The sequence below is a fragment of the Oryx dammah genome, unplaced genomic scaffold, assembly GCF_014754425.2.
Source record: "Oryx dammah isolate SB20612 unplaced genomic scaffold, SCBI_Odam_1.1 HiC_scaffold_21, whole genome shotgun sequence".
Taxonomy (NCBI): Eukaryota; Metazoa; Chordata; class Mammalia; order Artiodactyla; family Bovidae; genus Oryx; species Oryx dammah.
Genome location: NW_024070205.1, coordinates 31,988,575 through 32,005,739, shown reverse-complemented (window position 1 = coordinate 32,005,739; position 17,165 = coordinate 31,988,575). Strand labels below are relative to the sequence as shown.

The 17,165-nt window shown below is 48.8% G+C and overlaps 1 protein-coding gene across 1 annotated transcript in view; it reads right to left on the bottom strand.

Moving 5' to 3' along the window:
* The window catches only part of AJAP1 (adherens junctions associated protein 1), a 128,047-nt gene extending 111,522 nt beyond the window's left edge, over positions 1-16,525 (bottom strand). The window contains exon 1 of the mRNA XM_040264199.1: positions 16,444-16,525. Within this exon, the coding sequence (XP_040120133.1) occupies positions 16,444-16,472 (29 nt within the window). The 5' untranslated portion in view covers positions 16,473-16,525. The remainder of the gene's footprint in view (positions 1-16,443) is intronic.
* Between the last annotated feature and the right edge of the window lie 640 nt (positions 16,526-17,165).

The following is a 17,165-nucleotide window of genomic DNA, read 5'->3' as shown; positions in this document are numbered from 1 at the left end:
GAGGCTGAGGCTTCTGTCACGGCCTGGCCTCATGGTTTCTGGAGGTTCCATGCTAGCCTGCAAGGCAGAACCCTGCCTGCTCACTGATCACCTAGAAAAGTCAGTTTTATAAAACAGCGGATGTGCGCAAATGAAGCCCATCGGGCACCCCTGGGTAATTCCCGGCCTAAGGTGGCTTTCTGCAACAGTTTGGGAGACTGGATCCCCAGGGGGAACATTCACTTTTGATCACGGGTACAGCCGGGCCGAAGGGGGAGTGATGAGACTCATCAAAGTGGGTTATATGAATGCTCGAATGGGACCATGTGGAGCTTCACCCAAAGGTTCACTTACAGAAAGACAAGCAGGTGAGGACTTGCCCAGCTCCATCTCCCAAATCATGGCCACCTCTCAGGGCCAACCTTGACTGCTGAGAATGAGGCTCCCCACCCACCCCCAGCAGAAGAGTACAGTATGGGGGTTCTGCAGCCAACACGGCAAAACAAAACCAAACACTCTGTCCTGAGCTTTCAGACCGACACTCTCTCTTTCATCTGAAATGATAGCTTTTGTTTTAAGACGTCCCGTGGTGGTGGATTTCCTTAAAATGGCCACTGCCCTCCGGAAGGAAGCATAGGACCCCAAAAAAAGCACAGCTGCTTCCCTGAGACTCCCTGGGAGACCCAAGGGCCACACCAGCCACTTGCAGCAGGAGGGTGCTTTGTGGCTGGGGGACTTTTTGCAGGACCATCTGTAGGACCCCTCCAACCCTAGGCCACAGGCTGCCTCCCCCCAGCCATGTGAACCAGCCCCAGGCCAGTTAGGAGCCCTTGTTCCAATGAACAAAACGTTCCCCTTCACAGTATCTTTGTACCAAGGCAGAACGGAAACCTTTGTCCGGATCTTTATCTCACCAAGATGTGGCACCATGGTGAGACACAGCTGACACTCAATAAATGTGTATCGAATGAAAAATGAATGAATAAACAAAGGTTTCTGTGCAGTCAGCTCTTCTCTTCAGATCAAAGGGAAGGAGCAAATCCAAACCCAGAGGTGGAGCCTGGATACCTGGCCTATGCATTTCCACCAAATGAGTAACACCTTAAGGACATCTCTGAACCCCACCCCTGCCAAAACATTTATATGGATGGGTACAAAGAACATGGGATCAGGAGAGAAATGGAAAGAATGTTCACAGCAGCACTGTTTGTATCAGCCACAAAGTAGCAAAGCGAAAAGACCCGTATCAGCCACAAAGTAGCAAAGCGAAAAGACCCGTCCACAGATGAATGGATAAACCAACTGTGGTATGTCCAAAAATGGAATGCTACTCAGAAATAAAAAAAGCCCACAAAGTAGACCCCAAGAACCCTATGTTAAGTGAAGAAAACCAGACAAGAAAGTCTGATCCTGTTCATAGTAAATGCCCAGAACAGGCAAATCTAGAGCCAGAAGTCAGGCAAGAGATTGCTTGAGGCTGGGGGTGAGAATGGGATTAACTGTAAACAATACAAGGGATCTTATTGAGGGTGGTGGAAATGCTCTAAGATAAGTACAAAGATGGTTGCACACCACAGTAAGTTCACTAGAAGCTGAATTGTACATTTAACATGGATGAATGCTATGGTACATAAACTATACCATGTGGGCAATCCTTTTTATCCAGACTAAGGTTTTTTTTTTCTTCAATGTACTATATCTAGTTTTTCCATCTATTTAGGTTTACATATTAAACATCTCCATGTACATAGACATACACTTCATAATCGGAGTCAACCATTCAGATAATCCCATATGTGAGAGCTTTTGAGTATTATGGGATGTGCCAACTTCCATTATGACCTCTTTTGGTACTAGACTAGATTTACAAGTTATGTTAAACCAAACTTTCTCAACCCATTAATTTCAAGTTTAATTTCACAAGAGCTCTCAAAAGAGGCTTCCTTAAATTTGGTAACATACTTATTTTAAATTATTAAATAGATTAAATAATTGTATCTGTGTCACAGGTATGAGTTTTCATCTCTTTATGACATCTTATGAATTCTTTGCTGCAAAATAACCTCTGATTTAGACTACAAAGCTTTTACCTAAAATTCTGGGTGCAGGAAGGACTTACAACCTCAGAGTCAGGGCTAGCTAGATCCACAGAGTGCTAACATGACATCACAGTGGCTGGGTCCTTCTCCACTTTACGTTTGGTTTTGTTTTCATTTTTATTTTTCCTAGAAGGGCAAAATGTGACTTAAATCAAGGGAGTGAAAAGTAGATTTTATATAAAACATGAGAGCCATAAAGGACAGTGGGAAGAGCACATTTCCCCACCAGCCCCCTGAGTCACCTTGGGCAAATCACTTAATCTCTGTAAACTTCAGGTTCCTCCTTTGTAAAATCAGTGTGGCAACACCTGCCTTGCAGGGTCGTCACATGGATTCTGAGGACAGACTGAGATGGTGCTGATTGGCTGGTCATTTGCAAAAGTCCAGGTTATGGAAAGGTCTGGAACATTGTATTCCAGCGCCTCCTAGCTGGACAGAAAAGGAGAGAAAAAGAGAAGTAAAGGGTCTAGTTCTTGGAATCACAGCAGTTCACAGCCAAATCTGACGCAGAGTTTCCCACTGCATTATCCAACTTCATTCCACAAGTATTAATAGAGCACATGTGTGCATACCACACACACACACACACACACACACACACACACACACCAGTTCTTTTATCATAAAGACCAAAGAAAGTGAAAACAGCAGAGGTACAAAGGAACATTGTGCCTTCACAAACTTGAGGCTCTTGTCTTACTGATCTAAAAACAGGAAACCAACTGTTTGTGTTTCCTTGGAATACGGTCTTGATACCACCCTATGTGCCAGGGCAGGCAAGCAGGACTGTCCCCAGAAAGGCTGTGCTATTTTCAGAGCTGACCTGATTTATGCATGAATCTGGACAGCTCTTCTTATCCAATAATTATACACCAGGTCATTCATTACTGTCACTGCTAACAGATATCATCACATTAGCAACACTGCAAGTTTACATGCTGATGTATTTAGCATGATAAAAAGTGTGGCGTAGCAAATCTTGTAAATTTTTTTTTACCTGTTTTCACATCACTCATGACTTGTCATTAAATTCAAATACATGGTACCTAAAGAGGGGACACAAACACACAATCAGATGCTAACCTTTGACAGTGCGGTAGAGAATACTAGTTTTTTTAACGATACTTTTTGAGTTGATTCACAAGTGTTGTAAGACATGATAGGAAGAAATACTGCACACCCCTACCCAGTTCCCCAGCAGTAACATCTTACAAAACTACAATACAATGTATAAGCTGGATAAACTAAGATCATGGCATCTGGTCCCATCACTTCAAGACAAATAGAAGGGGAAAAAGTGAAGTAGTGACAGATTTTATTTTCTTGGACTCCAAGATCACTGCTTACGGCGAATGCAGCCATGAAATTAAAAGATGCTTTCTCCTTGGAAGGAAAGCTACAACAAACCTAGACAGTGTACTAAAAAGCAGAGACATCATTTGGCCGATGAAGGTGCATATAGTCAAAGCTATGATTTTTCCAAACATCATGCACGGATGTGAGAGTTCGACCATAAAAAAGGCTGAGTGCCAAAGAACTGATACTTTCGAACTGTGGTGCTGGTAAGACGCTTGAGAGTCCCTTGGACTGCAAGATCAAACCAGTCAATCTTATAGGAAATCAGTCCTGAATATTCGTTGGAAGGACCGATGCTGAAGCTGAAGCTCTAATACTTTGGCCACCTGATGGGAAGAGCCAACTTAATTGGAAAAGATCCCCATGCTGGAAAGACTGAAGGCAAAAGGAGAAGGGGCTAACAGAGGATGAGATGGTTAGACAGCATCACTGACGTAATGGACATGTATTGGAGCGAACTCTGGGAGATAGTGTTGCAGACAGACTGGCGTGTTGCAGTCTATGGGGTCACAAAGAGTCAGACACGACTTAGTGACTGAACAGCAACAAAGTAAGTTGCATAGTGACACAGATGCAATCAAGACAGAAAGCTTCCCGTCACCATGAGGGCCCCCGAGTTTCTCCTATAATAGCCATTCTCTTCTTTCTCTAACCTCTGACAATTATTACTGTGTTTCTATAATTATAATTACAAGAACTATAATTTCTATAATGTTTTCATTTCAAGAAGACTGTGGAATCACCATACAGTGTGTAACCCTTGAGGTTGCCTCTTTTCACCCAGCATAACTCTCTGGAGGTTCATGCAGGCAGCTGCACATACTAAGCGTTTTCTCGTTTTTATTGCTCAACACTATTCCATGGTGTAAAGGTACCATGACATGTTTAGCCATTCACCTACTGAAGGGCACCTGGATTGTTTCCAATTTGAGACTTTATTTACAAATAAAGTTGTTATAAGCATTTATATACAATTTCTCATGTGGACAGAAATCTTCATTTCTCTAAATGCCCAAGAGTGGAATGCTCAACTTCAAGGAAGTTGCATGGTTAATTTAATAAGAAACTGCCAAAGGGCTCTGTGGACTGGCTGGAACATTTCACCTTCCCATCAACAGTGTATGAGTGATCCCGGGTCCCCATATACTGGTCAGAATTTGGTGTCAGTATTTTTTATTTTAGCCATTCTGGTAGATGGATAAGGAAGTTTCATTGTAGTTTTAATTGCATTTCTCTAACAGCCAATGATGTTGACCATCTTTTCACATGCCTTTTTTTTTCTTTACCATCTAAACACCCTCTTTGATGAAATGTCCCATGATGGCTCTACCTGTTTCTAATTAGCTTGTTTTTTTTTTCCTTTTTTTTTTTTTTTTTTTTTGAGAGGTCTTTGTGAGTTTTGAGAGTCTTTTTGTATTTTGGATATTAGCCCTTTGTCAAATGTGTGGTTTGCAAATATTTTCGCCCACTCTTCAGCCTATATTTTCATCCTCTTAAAAAGTTTTCACAGAGAAAATGTAAAAATTTTGATGAGGTCCAATTTATCATTTTCCCCTTTTATGGATTGTGCTTTTGCTGTCAAGTCTAAGAACTATTTGGGAAGCTCCACATCTTGTAGATTTTTTTTCCTAAAAGTTTTAGTGTTTTCATGTTTTATATTTAATTCTGTGATCCAGAACTTTGTATCCAGGGTTACTTTTGTATAAAGCGAGGATTTTATTTTTGCCTATAAACGTCCTTTTGTTCTTGTATCATTTATTGAAAAGGCTGTCTTTTCTCCACTGAGTCTGTACCTTTGTCAAAATTCAGTTGTGTGTCTTTGTGGGGGTCTAGACTCCTTGTTTCTGTTTCACTGATACTACACAGATTTGATAACAGTAGTTATATGATGTCATAATCAGATAGACTGATGCCTCTTATTTTATCATTCTTTTTCAAAACTGGCTTAGTTATTCTAGTTCTTTTACATTTATATATGAATTTTAGAATGATCTATGTGTTAAAATATTTTGCTGGGATTTTGATTAGAATTGTGCTGAACCTCTGCATCAATCTGAAAAGTGATTCATGTCAATCTATGCCAAAACCAATACAGAATTGTAAAGTAAAAATTAAAAATAAATAAATAAATTAAAAAAAAAAAAAAATGAAAAGTGACATCCTCAACATATACTAGGATGAGTCTTCCTGTACATGAGCCTGGTATGTCTTTCATATATTCAGACTTTCTTTGACTCTTCCATTGGCATTGTGCATTTCCCAGAATACAAGCCATCAGCATAACAGGTTTTATTGGATTTGCACTGAAATATTTCATTTTTTAGCAACTGTAACCACTTATGATTTTGCATTTTTAAATTTCAGTGTCCGTGTGTTCACTGATAATAGAAATATAATTCATTTTTGTAAATTTCTCTCATATCCTGCAACCTTGCTAAATTCACTTATTAACTTTAGGAGTTTTCTAAAATAGATTACAGGAGGTTTTCTATGTAGATAATCATATCTATAGAGATAATTGTATCATCTACAAATAAGAACAGTTTTCTCTCTCCTTTTCTGTTTGTCTTTTATTTCCTTGTCTCCTGTAGCACACTGGCTAGAACTTCTAGCACTGTGTTGAGTAACAGTGGTGAGAGTGCATATCCTTGACTTTTTCCTCATCTCAGGGGAAAAACATCCAGTTTCTCAGCATTAATTACCAAGTCAGTGGTAGTTTTTATAAATGTCCTTTATCAAGTTGAAGCAATGAACCCCTAGTCCTTTTTTCTAGAGGTTCTCATCACAGATAAGTTCTGAATTTATTAAACATATATGATCCTCTGATTTTTCTTCCTTAGCCTTTTCTTATGATATATTACATTACCTGACTTCCAAATATTGAACCATCCTTGCATCCATGGTATAAACTTCACCTTGTCATGGTGCATACTTCTTTTTGCATGCATGCTCAGTTGCTAAGTCATGTCTGACTCTTTACGAGCCCACCAGGTTCCTCTGTCCATGGGATTCTCCAGGCAAGAATACTGGAGTGGGTTGCTATTTCCATCTCCTGGGGATTTTCCCGATTCAGGGATCAAACCTGCATCTCCTGCACTGGCACACTGGCAGGCAGATTCTTTACCACTGAGCCACCTTGAAAGCCCGCCCCAATATGCTTATTTTCCATGTTGCTAAGTTTACCTATTTATTAATACTCTGTTAAGGATTTTCTTGGTCTATTTTCATAAGTTATATTGATCTACAGAATTGAGAATGATAGCTTTTTAATAACACTTTCAGGCTGTCAGAACTTCTCGATGAGACCTTCCCTTCTTCCAACCTACATGTTCTTTTTTCAGGACCAGGGATTCCATGGAATAGTATGAAAATTCTGTACAGGGCCCTGGTATACTGAGGTCCATCAATCAATACTGAACTCCTGAGATCCCTCTTCTACAGACACTGATGACTACTCCTTCCTCACCCTTCTTTTGCTGGAATCTTCACAACAACTGGTAGAGCCTATAGATCAGTTTGAAAAGGCTGCATCATTGGATTCGGGCACAAGAAGCCTGAATCTAAGTTGCCCCAAAGTTCCCTAAGTTTGAATTTAGGGATTTTACAATTATTTCATGGCAAATAGAAGAGGAAAAAGTGCAAACAGTGACAGATTTTACTTTCTTGAGCTCCAAAATCACTATGGACAGTGAATGCAGCCATGAAATTAAATATGCTTGTTCCCTGGAAGGAAAGCTATGAAAAACCTAGACACAATATTAAAAAGCAGAGACATTACTTAGCCAACAAAGGTCCATATAGTCAAAGCTATGATTTTTCCAGTAGTCATGTACGGATGTGAGAGGTGGACCATAGAAAAGGCTGAGTGATGAAGAAGTGATGCTTTTGAATTGTGGTGCTGGAGAAGACTCTTGAGAGTCCCTTGGAGAACAAGATTCAACCAGTCAATCCTAAAGGAAATCAACCATGAATATTCATTAGAAGGACTGATGCTGAAGCTAAAGCTCCAATACTTTGGCCACCTGATGGAAACAGCCAACTCGCTGGGAAAGATTGAAAGCAAAATGAGAAGCGGGTGGCAGACGATGAGATAGTTGGATAGCATCACTGACTCAATGGACATGAATTTGAGCAAACTCCAGGTGACAGTGGAGGACAGAGGAGCCTGGTGTGCTGCAGGCTATGGGGTCACAAAGAATAGGACAAAACTTAGCGACTGAACAACAGTGAGTCTGTGCCCTGCTTAACTAAGTCAATAAATTCAAAAAGATTTAAATGATATCAAAAAGGGAGTTTTCTTAGAGCTCAAAGAGTTGACCATTTAATACAGACAGACTCCTATACTGTGGACTTGTCCACAGTACAAATTCTTTAATACTCAAGAACAGGTAACTACAAATGATCACTCAGAGCACCTCAGCAAAGTGCAGTCCCCTCACAGATCACACCCCACTGCCCAGAAGTGTGCCCAGAGCCAAGGTCTTGCACTTAGTGAGATCCCCATCAGTGTTTCCTGAAGGCACAGGGTGGGTTGGTCACTGCAAGGACACTGCCCCCAAATCTGCTCAAGAGCCCCCTTGTACCTGTGCAGCTTTGATCAGCTGCCCACCAGCCCCTTGGGGTCTGTTGTCTCTCTAAGCATTTGTCAGAAGCAAGGTTCTGATTGTGGTTGTTCAGGCTTCTTTATCCAGATCATCAGTCCTGTGAACACACCAAATTCCCTCCTGCAGGGAGAGTTTTGTTTAAAAACTAGTCTCTTCACTTGGAGCTGGAACTCCTGATAAGTGCTTGGATGCCCACTAGCCCCTAAACTCCCCAAATACACACCCACATAAACTCCCCAACAGACATGCTCACTCCACCCAGATACCACCTACACCATACACATACACACACACACACACACACACACACACCTGTTTCTACAAAAACATTCCTAAAATCTTCAAGGAAACCAGGCCTTGGTGATTCCCCATCTCTCCTCCTCCCATGGGCCTGAGGTATCACGGACTCTCAGCATTGGTGACAAGTGCTGGGGGGAGGGGTGGAGGATGGAGGCTCCCACCAGGACAGATCCAGTGAATGTACACTGCTGGAGTGACAGGGGTCCACCAGGAGGTCTTGGTGTGCTCACTCCAGGCACTGGCTCTGGGACACACTTGGTGGGGGGAGGGGGCAGGAATGCTCCCCCATCCTGGGGGTCAGCACTCCTTTCTGGCGGGCAACACAGCTTCTGTGTTCACTAGCTCTTTCATTGGTTTTTTCCCTCTCCATCAGCTGACTGTGGCCTCTGACACCTCTGTTACAAAGGAACAGCTCTGCCATCCCCTCTTCAGGCCCCCAAAAGTGTTTTATTACAGCTTGGTGGGGGGCCCTTGGTGGGGGGCCCGTGATGGCATGGTAGGTATGGAGGACAGGACATGCTAGCACAGTCTACCCCCCTCTCCAAGCTGAGGACCCCTAATGGCAGCAGCCACTGCCCCCACCCCAGCTCATCCTTCTGCCTCTGGCCCTGGCGCCGACCCGGCATAGAGCTGGCATCAGCAAATGCCCGCTGTTGAATCAGGAGGGCTGCTGGCCAGACTGGCCCTCCTCGGAGCTCTTACTGATGGAGCAATGGTGCCAACATGACACACGGGTTGGGGAGGTGGCAGTCTCCAAACACTTGCTTTTCTCACTTCCGAGTTTCCATACGGAAGTGTCCAATATGAGCCCCCAAATGCAGCAAGTCCAGAGGCAGAGATGAAAGCAAACTGCACTCCTGATCTCCAAGTCTCAGAGCAGGGTAAGAATGTAACAGGAGTCCTCATTAATCCTACTTTAGACTGATGACACCTGGAAATGCTATTTTGCATATACTGAAAAATTAAATATATCATTCAAGCTGATTTCACCTGTTACATTTTTCTTTTAATGTGGTTACTGAAAAACTTCAAAATACCAATGCAGCCCGCGTTATATTTCTATTGGACAGTGCTCCTCTTCACCCCAATAAGGGTGTCTTACCCCTCATTTGCCTGCCCCCATTATTGGAGTGAGGAGTCTCAAAGTGGAGAAATCCACTCATTTCTGGGTCTGCTCGGCATCTACTCAGGGTGAGACGTGCCCAGGCACTCAGGAGCTGAAGAGCAAGCCCAATGAGAGAGATAAGTGGAAACAGGGATCGGCACATCTTTCTGTGCTGTACAGACCTTTACAGCAGATATCGCTCCTGAACCACAGTGTCACACTGCGCATGACACCCCCGGGACTTATTTTATTCTTGGAATGTGCACCTTTTGACCCGTCCACCCTTTCACCCACTCCCCACCCCTCACCCCTCATCTCTGGCAACCACCAGCCTGTTCTCTGAATCACATATTTGAAAGTTGTTGAGAGAGCAGATCTTAAAAGTTCTTTTTGTTTTGTTTTTTAATTTCTTTTTTAAATTGAATTATAGTGGATTTACCCTGTCTTGTTAGTTTCAGGTATACAGCAAAGATATATATATATAAAGCTTCCCCAATACCTCTGTGGTAAAGAATCCGTCTGCTAATGCAGCCTAAGTGGGTGAGATCCCAGGGTCAGGAAGATCCCCTGGAGAAGGAAAACGGCAACCAACTCCAGTATGCTTGTCTGGGAAATCCCATGAACAGAGGAGCCTGGCAGACTGCAGTCCACAGGGTCACAAAACAGTTGGACAGGACTGAGTTTTTATCTAAACAACAACTATCTATCTGTTTATATCCTTCTTCAGATTCTTTTCCCTTACAGGTTAATACAAAATACTGAGTATAGTTCCCTGTGCTATACAGTAGGGCCTTGTTGATTATCTATTTTTTATATAGTAGTGTATATATGTTAATCCCAACCTCTTGATTTATCCCCCCCTCAAAGTTCTTACCATAAGAAAAAAATTCTGTAACTATGTATGGTGACAAATGTTAACTAGATCTCCTGTGTTGCTCATTTCACAGGTATCCAAGTATGGAATCATTATGCTGTACACCTGAAATTAATATAATGTTTATGAAAATTATACCTCAATTTTTAAAAAAGCATGCATATTTTATCCAAATATAGTACAAATTCCACAGCTCACATTTAAGACAGGAACAGACATGGCTTAAGCTGTCTATGTGTTACTAACATTCCTCAACGTCTTCCAGCTGCTCACCTGCACTCCTATACTGACCAGAATATTCTCTTTCAGATGCATTGGCCCTGTCTTCCACTAATTCCTAGGCACGTTAACTGTCCCTATTCCCCAACATAGTCCAGGGGAGGGGAGACCTCAGCCCATGGCAAGGCCAGTGAGCTTGCCTTTCACCCTCAACTTCTACCCCATGCCTCTCAGGCCTCCCTTGGTGGTACCTTAGCTCCCACTGCCAGACCTGTGGCACCTGCCTTCATGTTCTTTTCTTCTACACTCACCTTTCCTCTCAGAAAGTTAAAAATTGGATGCTCTCACTCCTACTGAACTGATAGTAACTGAAAACTATCCCACTGAGTGCTTTCAGTTATTATCAGATCAGTAGCTCAGACAGTTTTTCCTGAACATGCCTGCATTCCAATTGTGATGAAGTTGCAAGCCAAAGGAATGAATCTCTAATGGTGGAATTGTGAGCACCAGTAAGTAGGGTTGAAGACGGTCTCTATCTGTGGGGGTGCAGAAACAGTCTCAACCTAAACCTGGCTCTGGCTGTGCATTCCTTTCCTGGATCTTAGCTTAGAGTCAAGACCAAGTAACTACAGGGGCAACACTTGGAAAAAGCATGGGCACTGTGTCAAGTGGATAAGTTTACTCACTTGCAGAGAGCTCCTGAGCATCTGTGCAGCGGCAGCACTCTTCCCCAGAGGTGCTGAAGGATGAGACAGCCCTTGCCCTCATCACTCACAGTCCAGAGACCAGGGCTCCTCTCCAGCACCAACCAGGAAGCCTGAGCACAGGTGCACCAGTATCCTCCTGAGTCTCCAGTGCCAGCTGAAACCCCTGAGGTCACACACAGGGCCCAAACACTGACTTGCTGGGGAGTTAGGCAGGAGGTCTCAGCAGACACATAGTCCAGGCCACTGCCCATTCTGGGCTGAAAACGGCAAGAGGGCAGAGGCAGTGGGCTCTGCTGGCTGACCACCCAAGAGACAGTGCACCGAATGACCAAAGCCCTGGTGAGTGGACAGAACCAGCACGTGAGTGGACAGAACCAGCGTGTGAGCGGTGTGTGCAGAAGGCTGACGCACAGATGCACCCAGCATGGCTGCCACCCACCTTGTCTTGGAGGGAGGGGACAAATAAAGGTAATAGCTTATTTCAGAGTGCACGTATGGAATGGAGACACAAATACAGTCCCCAGTCCCTCCAGCCTAGCCCCCCAACCCTCCACGGGCCCCCTGATCCCCCCTCCCCCGATTCCCCCCCCAACCCCCTGATCTCCTAGTCTCCCATGGTACAACAGCAGGACCCTGTTCTTTGCCAGCACATGACACTCTGATGGTGCCCAGGTCAGTGGGTCAGGACCAACGAGGGCAAAACGGATGCCACCATTCCCACTGTCCTCCACCTGAGCTCTCTTTGGATCATGCTGGAGGTATTTATCTACTATGAAGATGCCCATAGATGAACGGGGGGCTTCTAGCCTCTTAGCACCCTCAGAGAAACATCACTCATCACCTAGCTACTTCCCTGCATCTGCTGGGACATCCCAATTAAGTCTGCTGGTCCAGAGGTTGCTAGGAGACAATCCAGCTCACTACCCCCACCCACAGTCACCAGCAGTAAGGGATGGATCCTGCATGCTCTTCTGGAAGAGGCTTTGGAAGAGGCCCCGAAGAAGTACCCTACTGTGCCTGGCTCACTGCTGGTAGAGAGTGCTGTTCCCAACAGGGGGCCAGGGCAGCCTCCTCCAAGCAGCCAGAAACAATCCAGGCTCTGTATGAATGGCCCCCAGAGCTCCCAGGGGCTCCCAGAGCTCCAACATGGGAACACTGCAGCCTCCGACTTTCTATGAACTGAGTTAATCTGAGTTACGTAACCACCACTCCCCGCTGGATGGCCTCCTGATGCACCAGCTCCTCTGAATTCCTGGAAGGGGGTCTTGAGAGAGAGTGGAGTCTGGGACCACAGGGTCTGTCTGCTGGAGCCCCAGTGAGTCCTCCTCCTGCCTCCCCCTCCTGGCTGACTGGCATCGGGCAGGAGAAACCCTCTTGAGCCAGACTTCAAACGTGAAAATCTAGATCAAGGATATATTTGGCTTTCCAAGCTAATCTCTACATCAATTTGGTCTCTACTGAGTTGTAGCCCTTTGAAGAAAACTTGGCAACTACGTTTGGAAAGCAGATGACTCTTACGTAACCCCAGACAGGAGCCCGGGCCTCCGGGAGGCTGGGCAGTGGTCGGCCAGGTTAGGGCTTGGTGTCCACCCACTTCATCGCAACCCAGGGTGCAGCCTTGCCCCATGTGCTCTGTGCACGCTGTGGTCTCCCCAGACAACGTCTGAGGGGCGAAGAACTCAAGAAGCACACCCAGCCCACACCTGCCAAACACCTTGATGGTGTCTGTGTTGGGGCTGGGGACCACAAGGCGGGTGGGATGCCGCTGTTCCCTCTGAGCGACCCGGCTAGGAGGATGCAGGATGCATGGGGAAGAAGGCAGCTCTTTCTCCAGGAACTGGGAGACAGACATCTCAGGGAGGCGAGGAACTGTCTCAGCTTGTGCCCTGCTCCTCACTTACTGGCCTCTTTGATGCACAGAAGAAAAAGAAGCAGGTGATTAGAATAAATCAACCAAAGAATAAATCAATCAACAGGCTGGGAGGAGCCTACTGCCCCCTCCTCTGCATGGACAGTGTGTCCCCTGGGGGGAGGGGGAGCTTTGAGTGGTGAGGGGAGATGCACCCACGTGGCAGAAAAGATGTGAGCTGTCTCCTAAAATGATGATTTATTCCAGCAATATTGTCCTGGATGAGTATCACGGCCACTGACACTCGAGGGGCTCCAGTGGTAATCAATTTGGTGCCAGCAGCTGGAAGTGGGTGAGAACCAAGACTGACCAGGAGGGTGACATCTGTGGACAGAGCCTCTGGTCCTCTAAAGCCCAGCTGCAGGGCCCCAGCTACTGGAGGACTTTACAGGCAGCGATGGGGATAACCAAACCACTGGGACTGTGCACAGAGGCCCAAGCATGGTACCGTGTGGCCGGTGGGGACCTGTGTGAACCCCCATGAAAGAAGAGTCATCTTATATTGCTACAGACCCTCCCCCACCGCAGGCACACCCAGGGCCTCCGGAATAGAAGGGGCAACAGAACATTAGGCTGGAAGAACAGGCAGAAGGACAGGCACCAGGCCTGCAAGGAGCCTGGTGCTGGCTAGCCATTGTGCCCCTCAGGACACCTGGCAAGTGCTTGGCAGGCTCCAAGCCCCGAGAAAGCTGCTACGTGGAGGGCTGTGGTCTCAGAGGCCACTCACAAGCAGGCGGCCAAACTCTAAAATCTGTGCCGCCTGCTGAGTAAGCATCCCCTTTAAGCTGCTCCCAAATCGAGCTCGGACGCAGCTGTCAGGGCTCTGAGGCCACCTTCAAAAGATACCTTTATCTGCACGGATGGAAGGTATCTTTGGAGCTCTGCTACAACCACCACCAAAAAGGCATAAAAACAGCTCCAAAACACTCAATCTGTTCCTCCTCCTCCTCCTCCTCGGAAGAAAAGGCACCGCGCACAGCTCCTTTCCAATGCAGAAGCAGAAATCCTAGCCCAGACTTTGTCTCGCAAGCCAGAGCTGAGAGTCTTCACTCAGGTCGCGCCCAGAGCCATCTCCTGTCACCTGGGCCCCATGTCTTATGCTTGCCTGACCTAACCAGGCTGGAAGCTGGGCAGCACAATGCCCGGTGCTCACCTGGGGGAGCCATGGAAGGGCTCGGGAGCAGAGGAAATGGGCTACCTTCAAGGAAAAACGCATTAGCAGGTCCCAGGCAAGCCATCCCTGGCTTTTCGTGACTGTTTCGCTATGCCTGGTGAGATGCAGAAACACACTCTCCAAGCACGGCCCCTTCTCCTGGCCAGCCGGCCAGGGGATGGCTCTCAGACATGACAGAGCTCTCTCCTGCCAGCCTCCCCGAAAGGTGACAGCCCATCCTCAGAGGCACATTTACAGAAAATCTCTTGTGCTAACACTGAAGGGAAAAAAACAAAAGGTCAAACTTCAAAATCAGCAACAGAACTATTTCCTAAAGCAAAATCCCAAGTAGACCTCACTCAGGGATGTGTTAGATGAACTGTTTTAGTGAATTCTGAACCACCAGAGAGGTTCTTTTTTCCCGTAATATTTATTCACTTTTCTCTTTATCAAAATATACTAATCTTTCAATCTAGCAAGTTAGTAATAAAGAAAGATGTCGGTTCAAATAACTTGCCGGCAGTCAATCAGGAAGGCTGTGCCAGACAGCAGCTGGGGAGGTGTCTGGGAGCTGAAGGAGCACCCTCTCCCAAAGAGGGGGGACCCCTTTATCTTTCGGAAGGCTCTGGAGTCTGGCTGAAACCCGGTAGGCAGAGGCGAGGGCACCTGGAAGGGGTCACTCGGGCAGAGCTGCCCTGACGCTCCATGGAGTCTGTGTCCCAGAGCGGCTGAGCCTAAACCTTATCTAGTCTGAGTACAGGACATCGATTCAGGCTGAGCCAATATCCAGCGCAACCCGCTTCAGTATTAACCTATTAAAGCCCAGGCCGCCGAACACGACCCGGCCACCCAGACAAGGAACGCCGCTTTCAAGAAAAAGGCCGAGGATAACACTGGACAATTCTCACTAGATATTTCCAACAGGCTTTGCCCCGGGACTGGGGAATCGTCTCATAAATCAAGGGTAGCTAGGAGACGCCTTGCGGGCTCCGTCCTCTCCCAGTTTCTCAAAATCAGGACGCGCACTCGATTCCCCCCTCAGCTCGCTCCCCCCAGCTTTTATCGGCTGGTGGTGGGGAAGGCTCAGGCACAGGCTCCGGCGACGACCGGGCCCCTTTCTCCCCAAAGCGGGAGTGCAGTGCATCCCAGTGGACAAACTCGAGAACCGCACGCTGGCTTTCGCAGCCTCCGCCTGCGTCCTTCCAGTTCTCCAATGCAACCTGGGACCCACACGCACCAGCTCCGCCGAGACCCCGGGGGGAGGGCGACGGATCGGAGGCCGTCTGCCCCGCCAAGGGGACAAGTGTGTCCGACTGGCTCCTAGCAGGGCTAAAACCCGAGAGCCGTGGCAGGCCAGCAAAGTTTGCCCCAAAGGGTCTTCTTGGGTACCCCTGCTGGGGGCATCGAGCTCGAACCCACGGTTTCAACCGGCCCTGGAGTCCGGGACAAAGGCAAACCCCGGGGCGTTCCTGGAGCGTGTTTGCCCGTAGGGGAGGAAGGGTGTCCTCCCGCGCTCCCCCAGAGCCTCAACGTCTCCCGCCCCAGCTGCCCGCCAGCTGTGCGCGCCCGTCGGGCCCGGAGGTCACCGGCAAACAGCTGGATCGGCAGCTGGGAGCCCAGGAGGCCCCTTCTCAGCCCCGGGGCCCCGAGGAAGGGGAAAAGAGGGGCGGCGTGGCTATCAGGCTTCGATTTCTTCTAACTCCGCCGGCCGAGCTTTCGCCAGACCCGGAGCCCCTGGCTTTCCCTGGCAGCCCCGGCCCCCGCCCTGGGTTCACAGCCCGCCGCGCCCAGCGGCCCGCGCCTCCCCTGGGCCCCGAAGAGGCGGCGCGCCGGGGCGGCCGGCCAGGACACTGCGCTGCTGGCGCCGGGAGCCGCGGGCGCGCCCGGCCGGCCCCAGAACCGGGAGAAATGGGGCGGGGGCCCCGACCCGGACACGCGGAACCCGGGACAGCCGGTTCCGGGGCTCCAAGCTCCGGAGCGGCGCCCCGACCCGGATCCCGGGACACCGGCTGGCCTCTCGCAGGAGCAGAGAGGGGTTCGCTTTATTCGCAACACAGAGGAAAGCGCCGCTTCAGCCCAGCTAGGTACCCACGCACCCGCGCGCCCACACGCACCCCGGCGCTGGCCGGGTCGCTCACCTGAGTCCTAAAAGCTGTTGAATCCACATGGTCACGTTTCGGGGAGCAGAGCCTCAGATCTCGCTCGCCCCGGCCATCTGCGCGGCGCCCGCGCCCGCTCGCTTCCGTCCCGCGGCGCCGGTCTCCGGCTCTCGGTCCGCCGCCGCCCGCTGCCCGCCGCCCGCCGCCCGCCGGCCGCGGGGCGCAGAGCGAGTCAGAGCGCGGCCGCGCGGGGCTCCATGCCGGCCGGCGCGCCGCCGCCGTTGGGGCGCATGGTTCAGGCGGGGCGGCCCGCGGGGGCGCACATCCTTGAGCCCGGGTGCAGGGCTCGCGACCCCCTCCGGGAGCGACCCGGAGAAGGCAGCGGTGAGGTGAGAGAGCCGGCTGCCGGCCCGGGAGGGGCGCACTCCGGCGCCGCGGCCGCGCGGCGAGGATCGGGGAGCGGCGGCTTAGTCCTCCGGAGCCGCGAAGAGGGAGGCGGGCGGCGCCGCCGCGCACAGTGCGTGTCTCGCGGCGCGGTTCTCGATCCGGCCAGAGCCCCGCGCCGAGGGGGCGGCGAGGTCCGGGGGTGCGGGCGGCGGCGACGCTGGCGGACGCGTCTTCCCTGCGCGTGCCACCGACTCGGGGGGCTCTGCCGGGGACTCCAGCCGCCGCTCGGCGCCGCTCAAGTTGGCCGGGGGCTCCGTCTGAGCGCTCGCTCCGCAGACGGACGCGGCGCCGGAGGCCGGCAGGAGGCGGGCGGG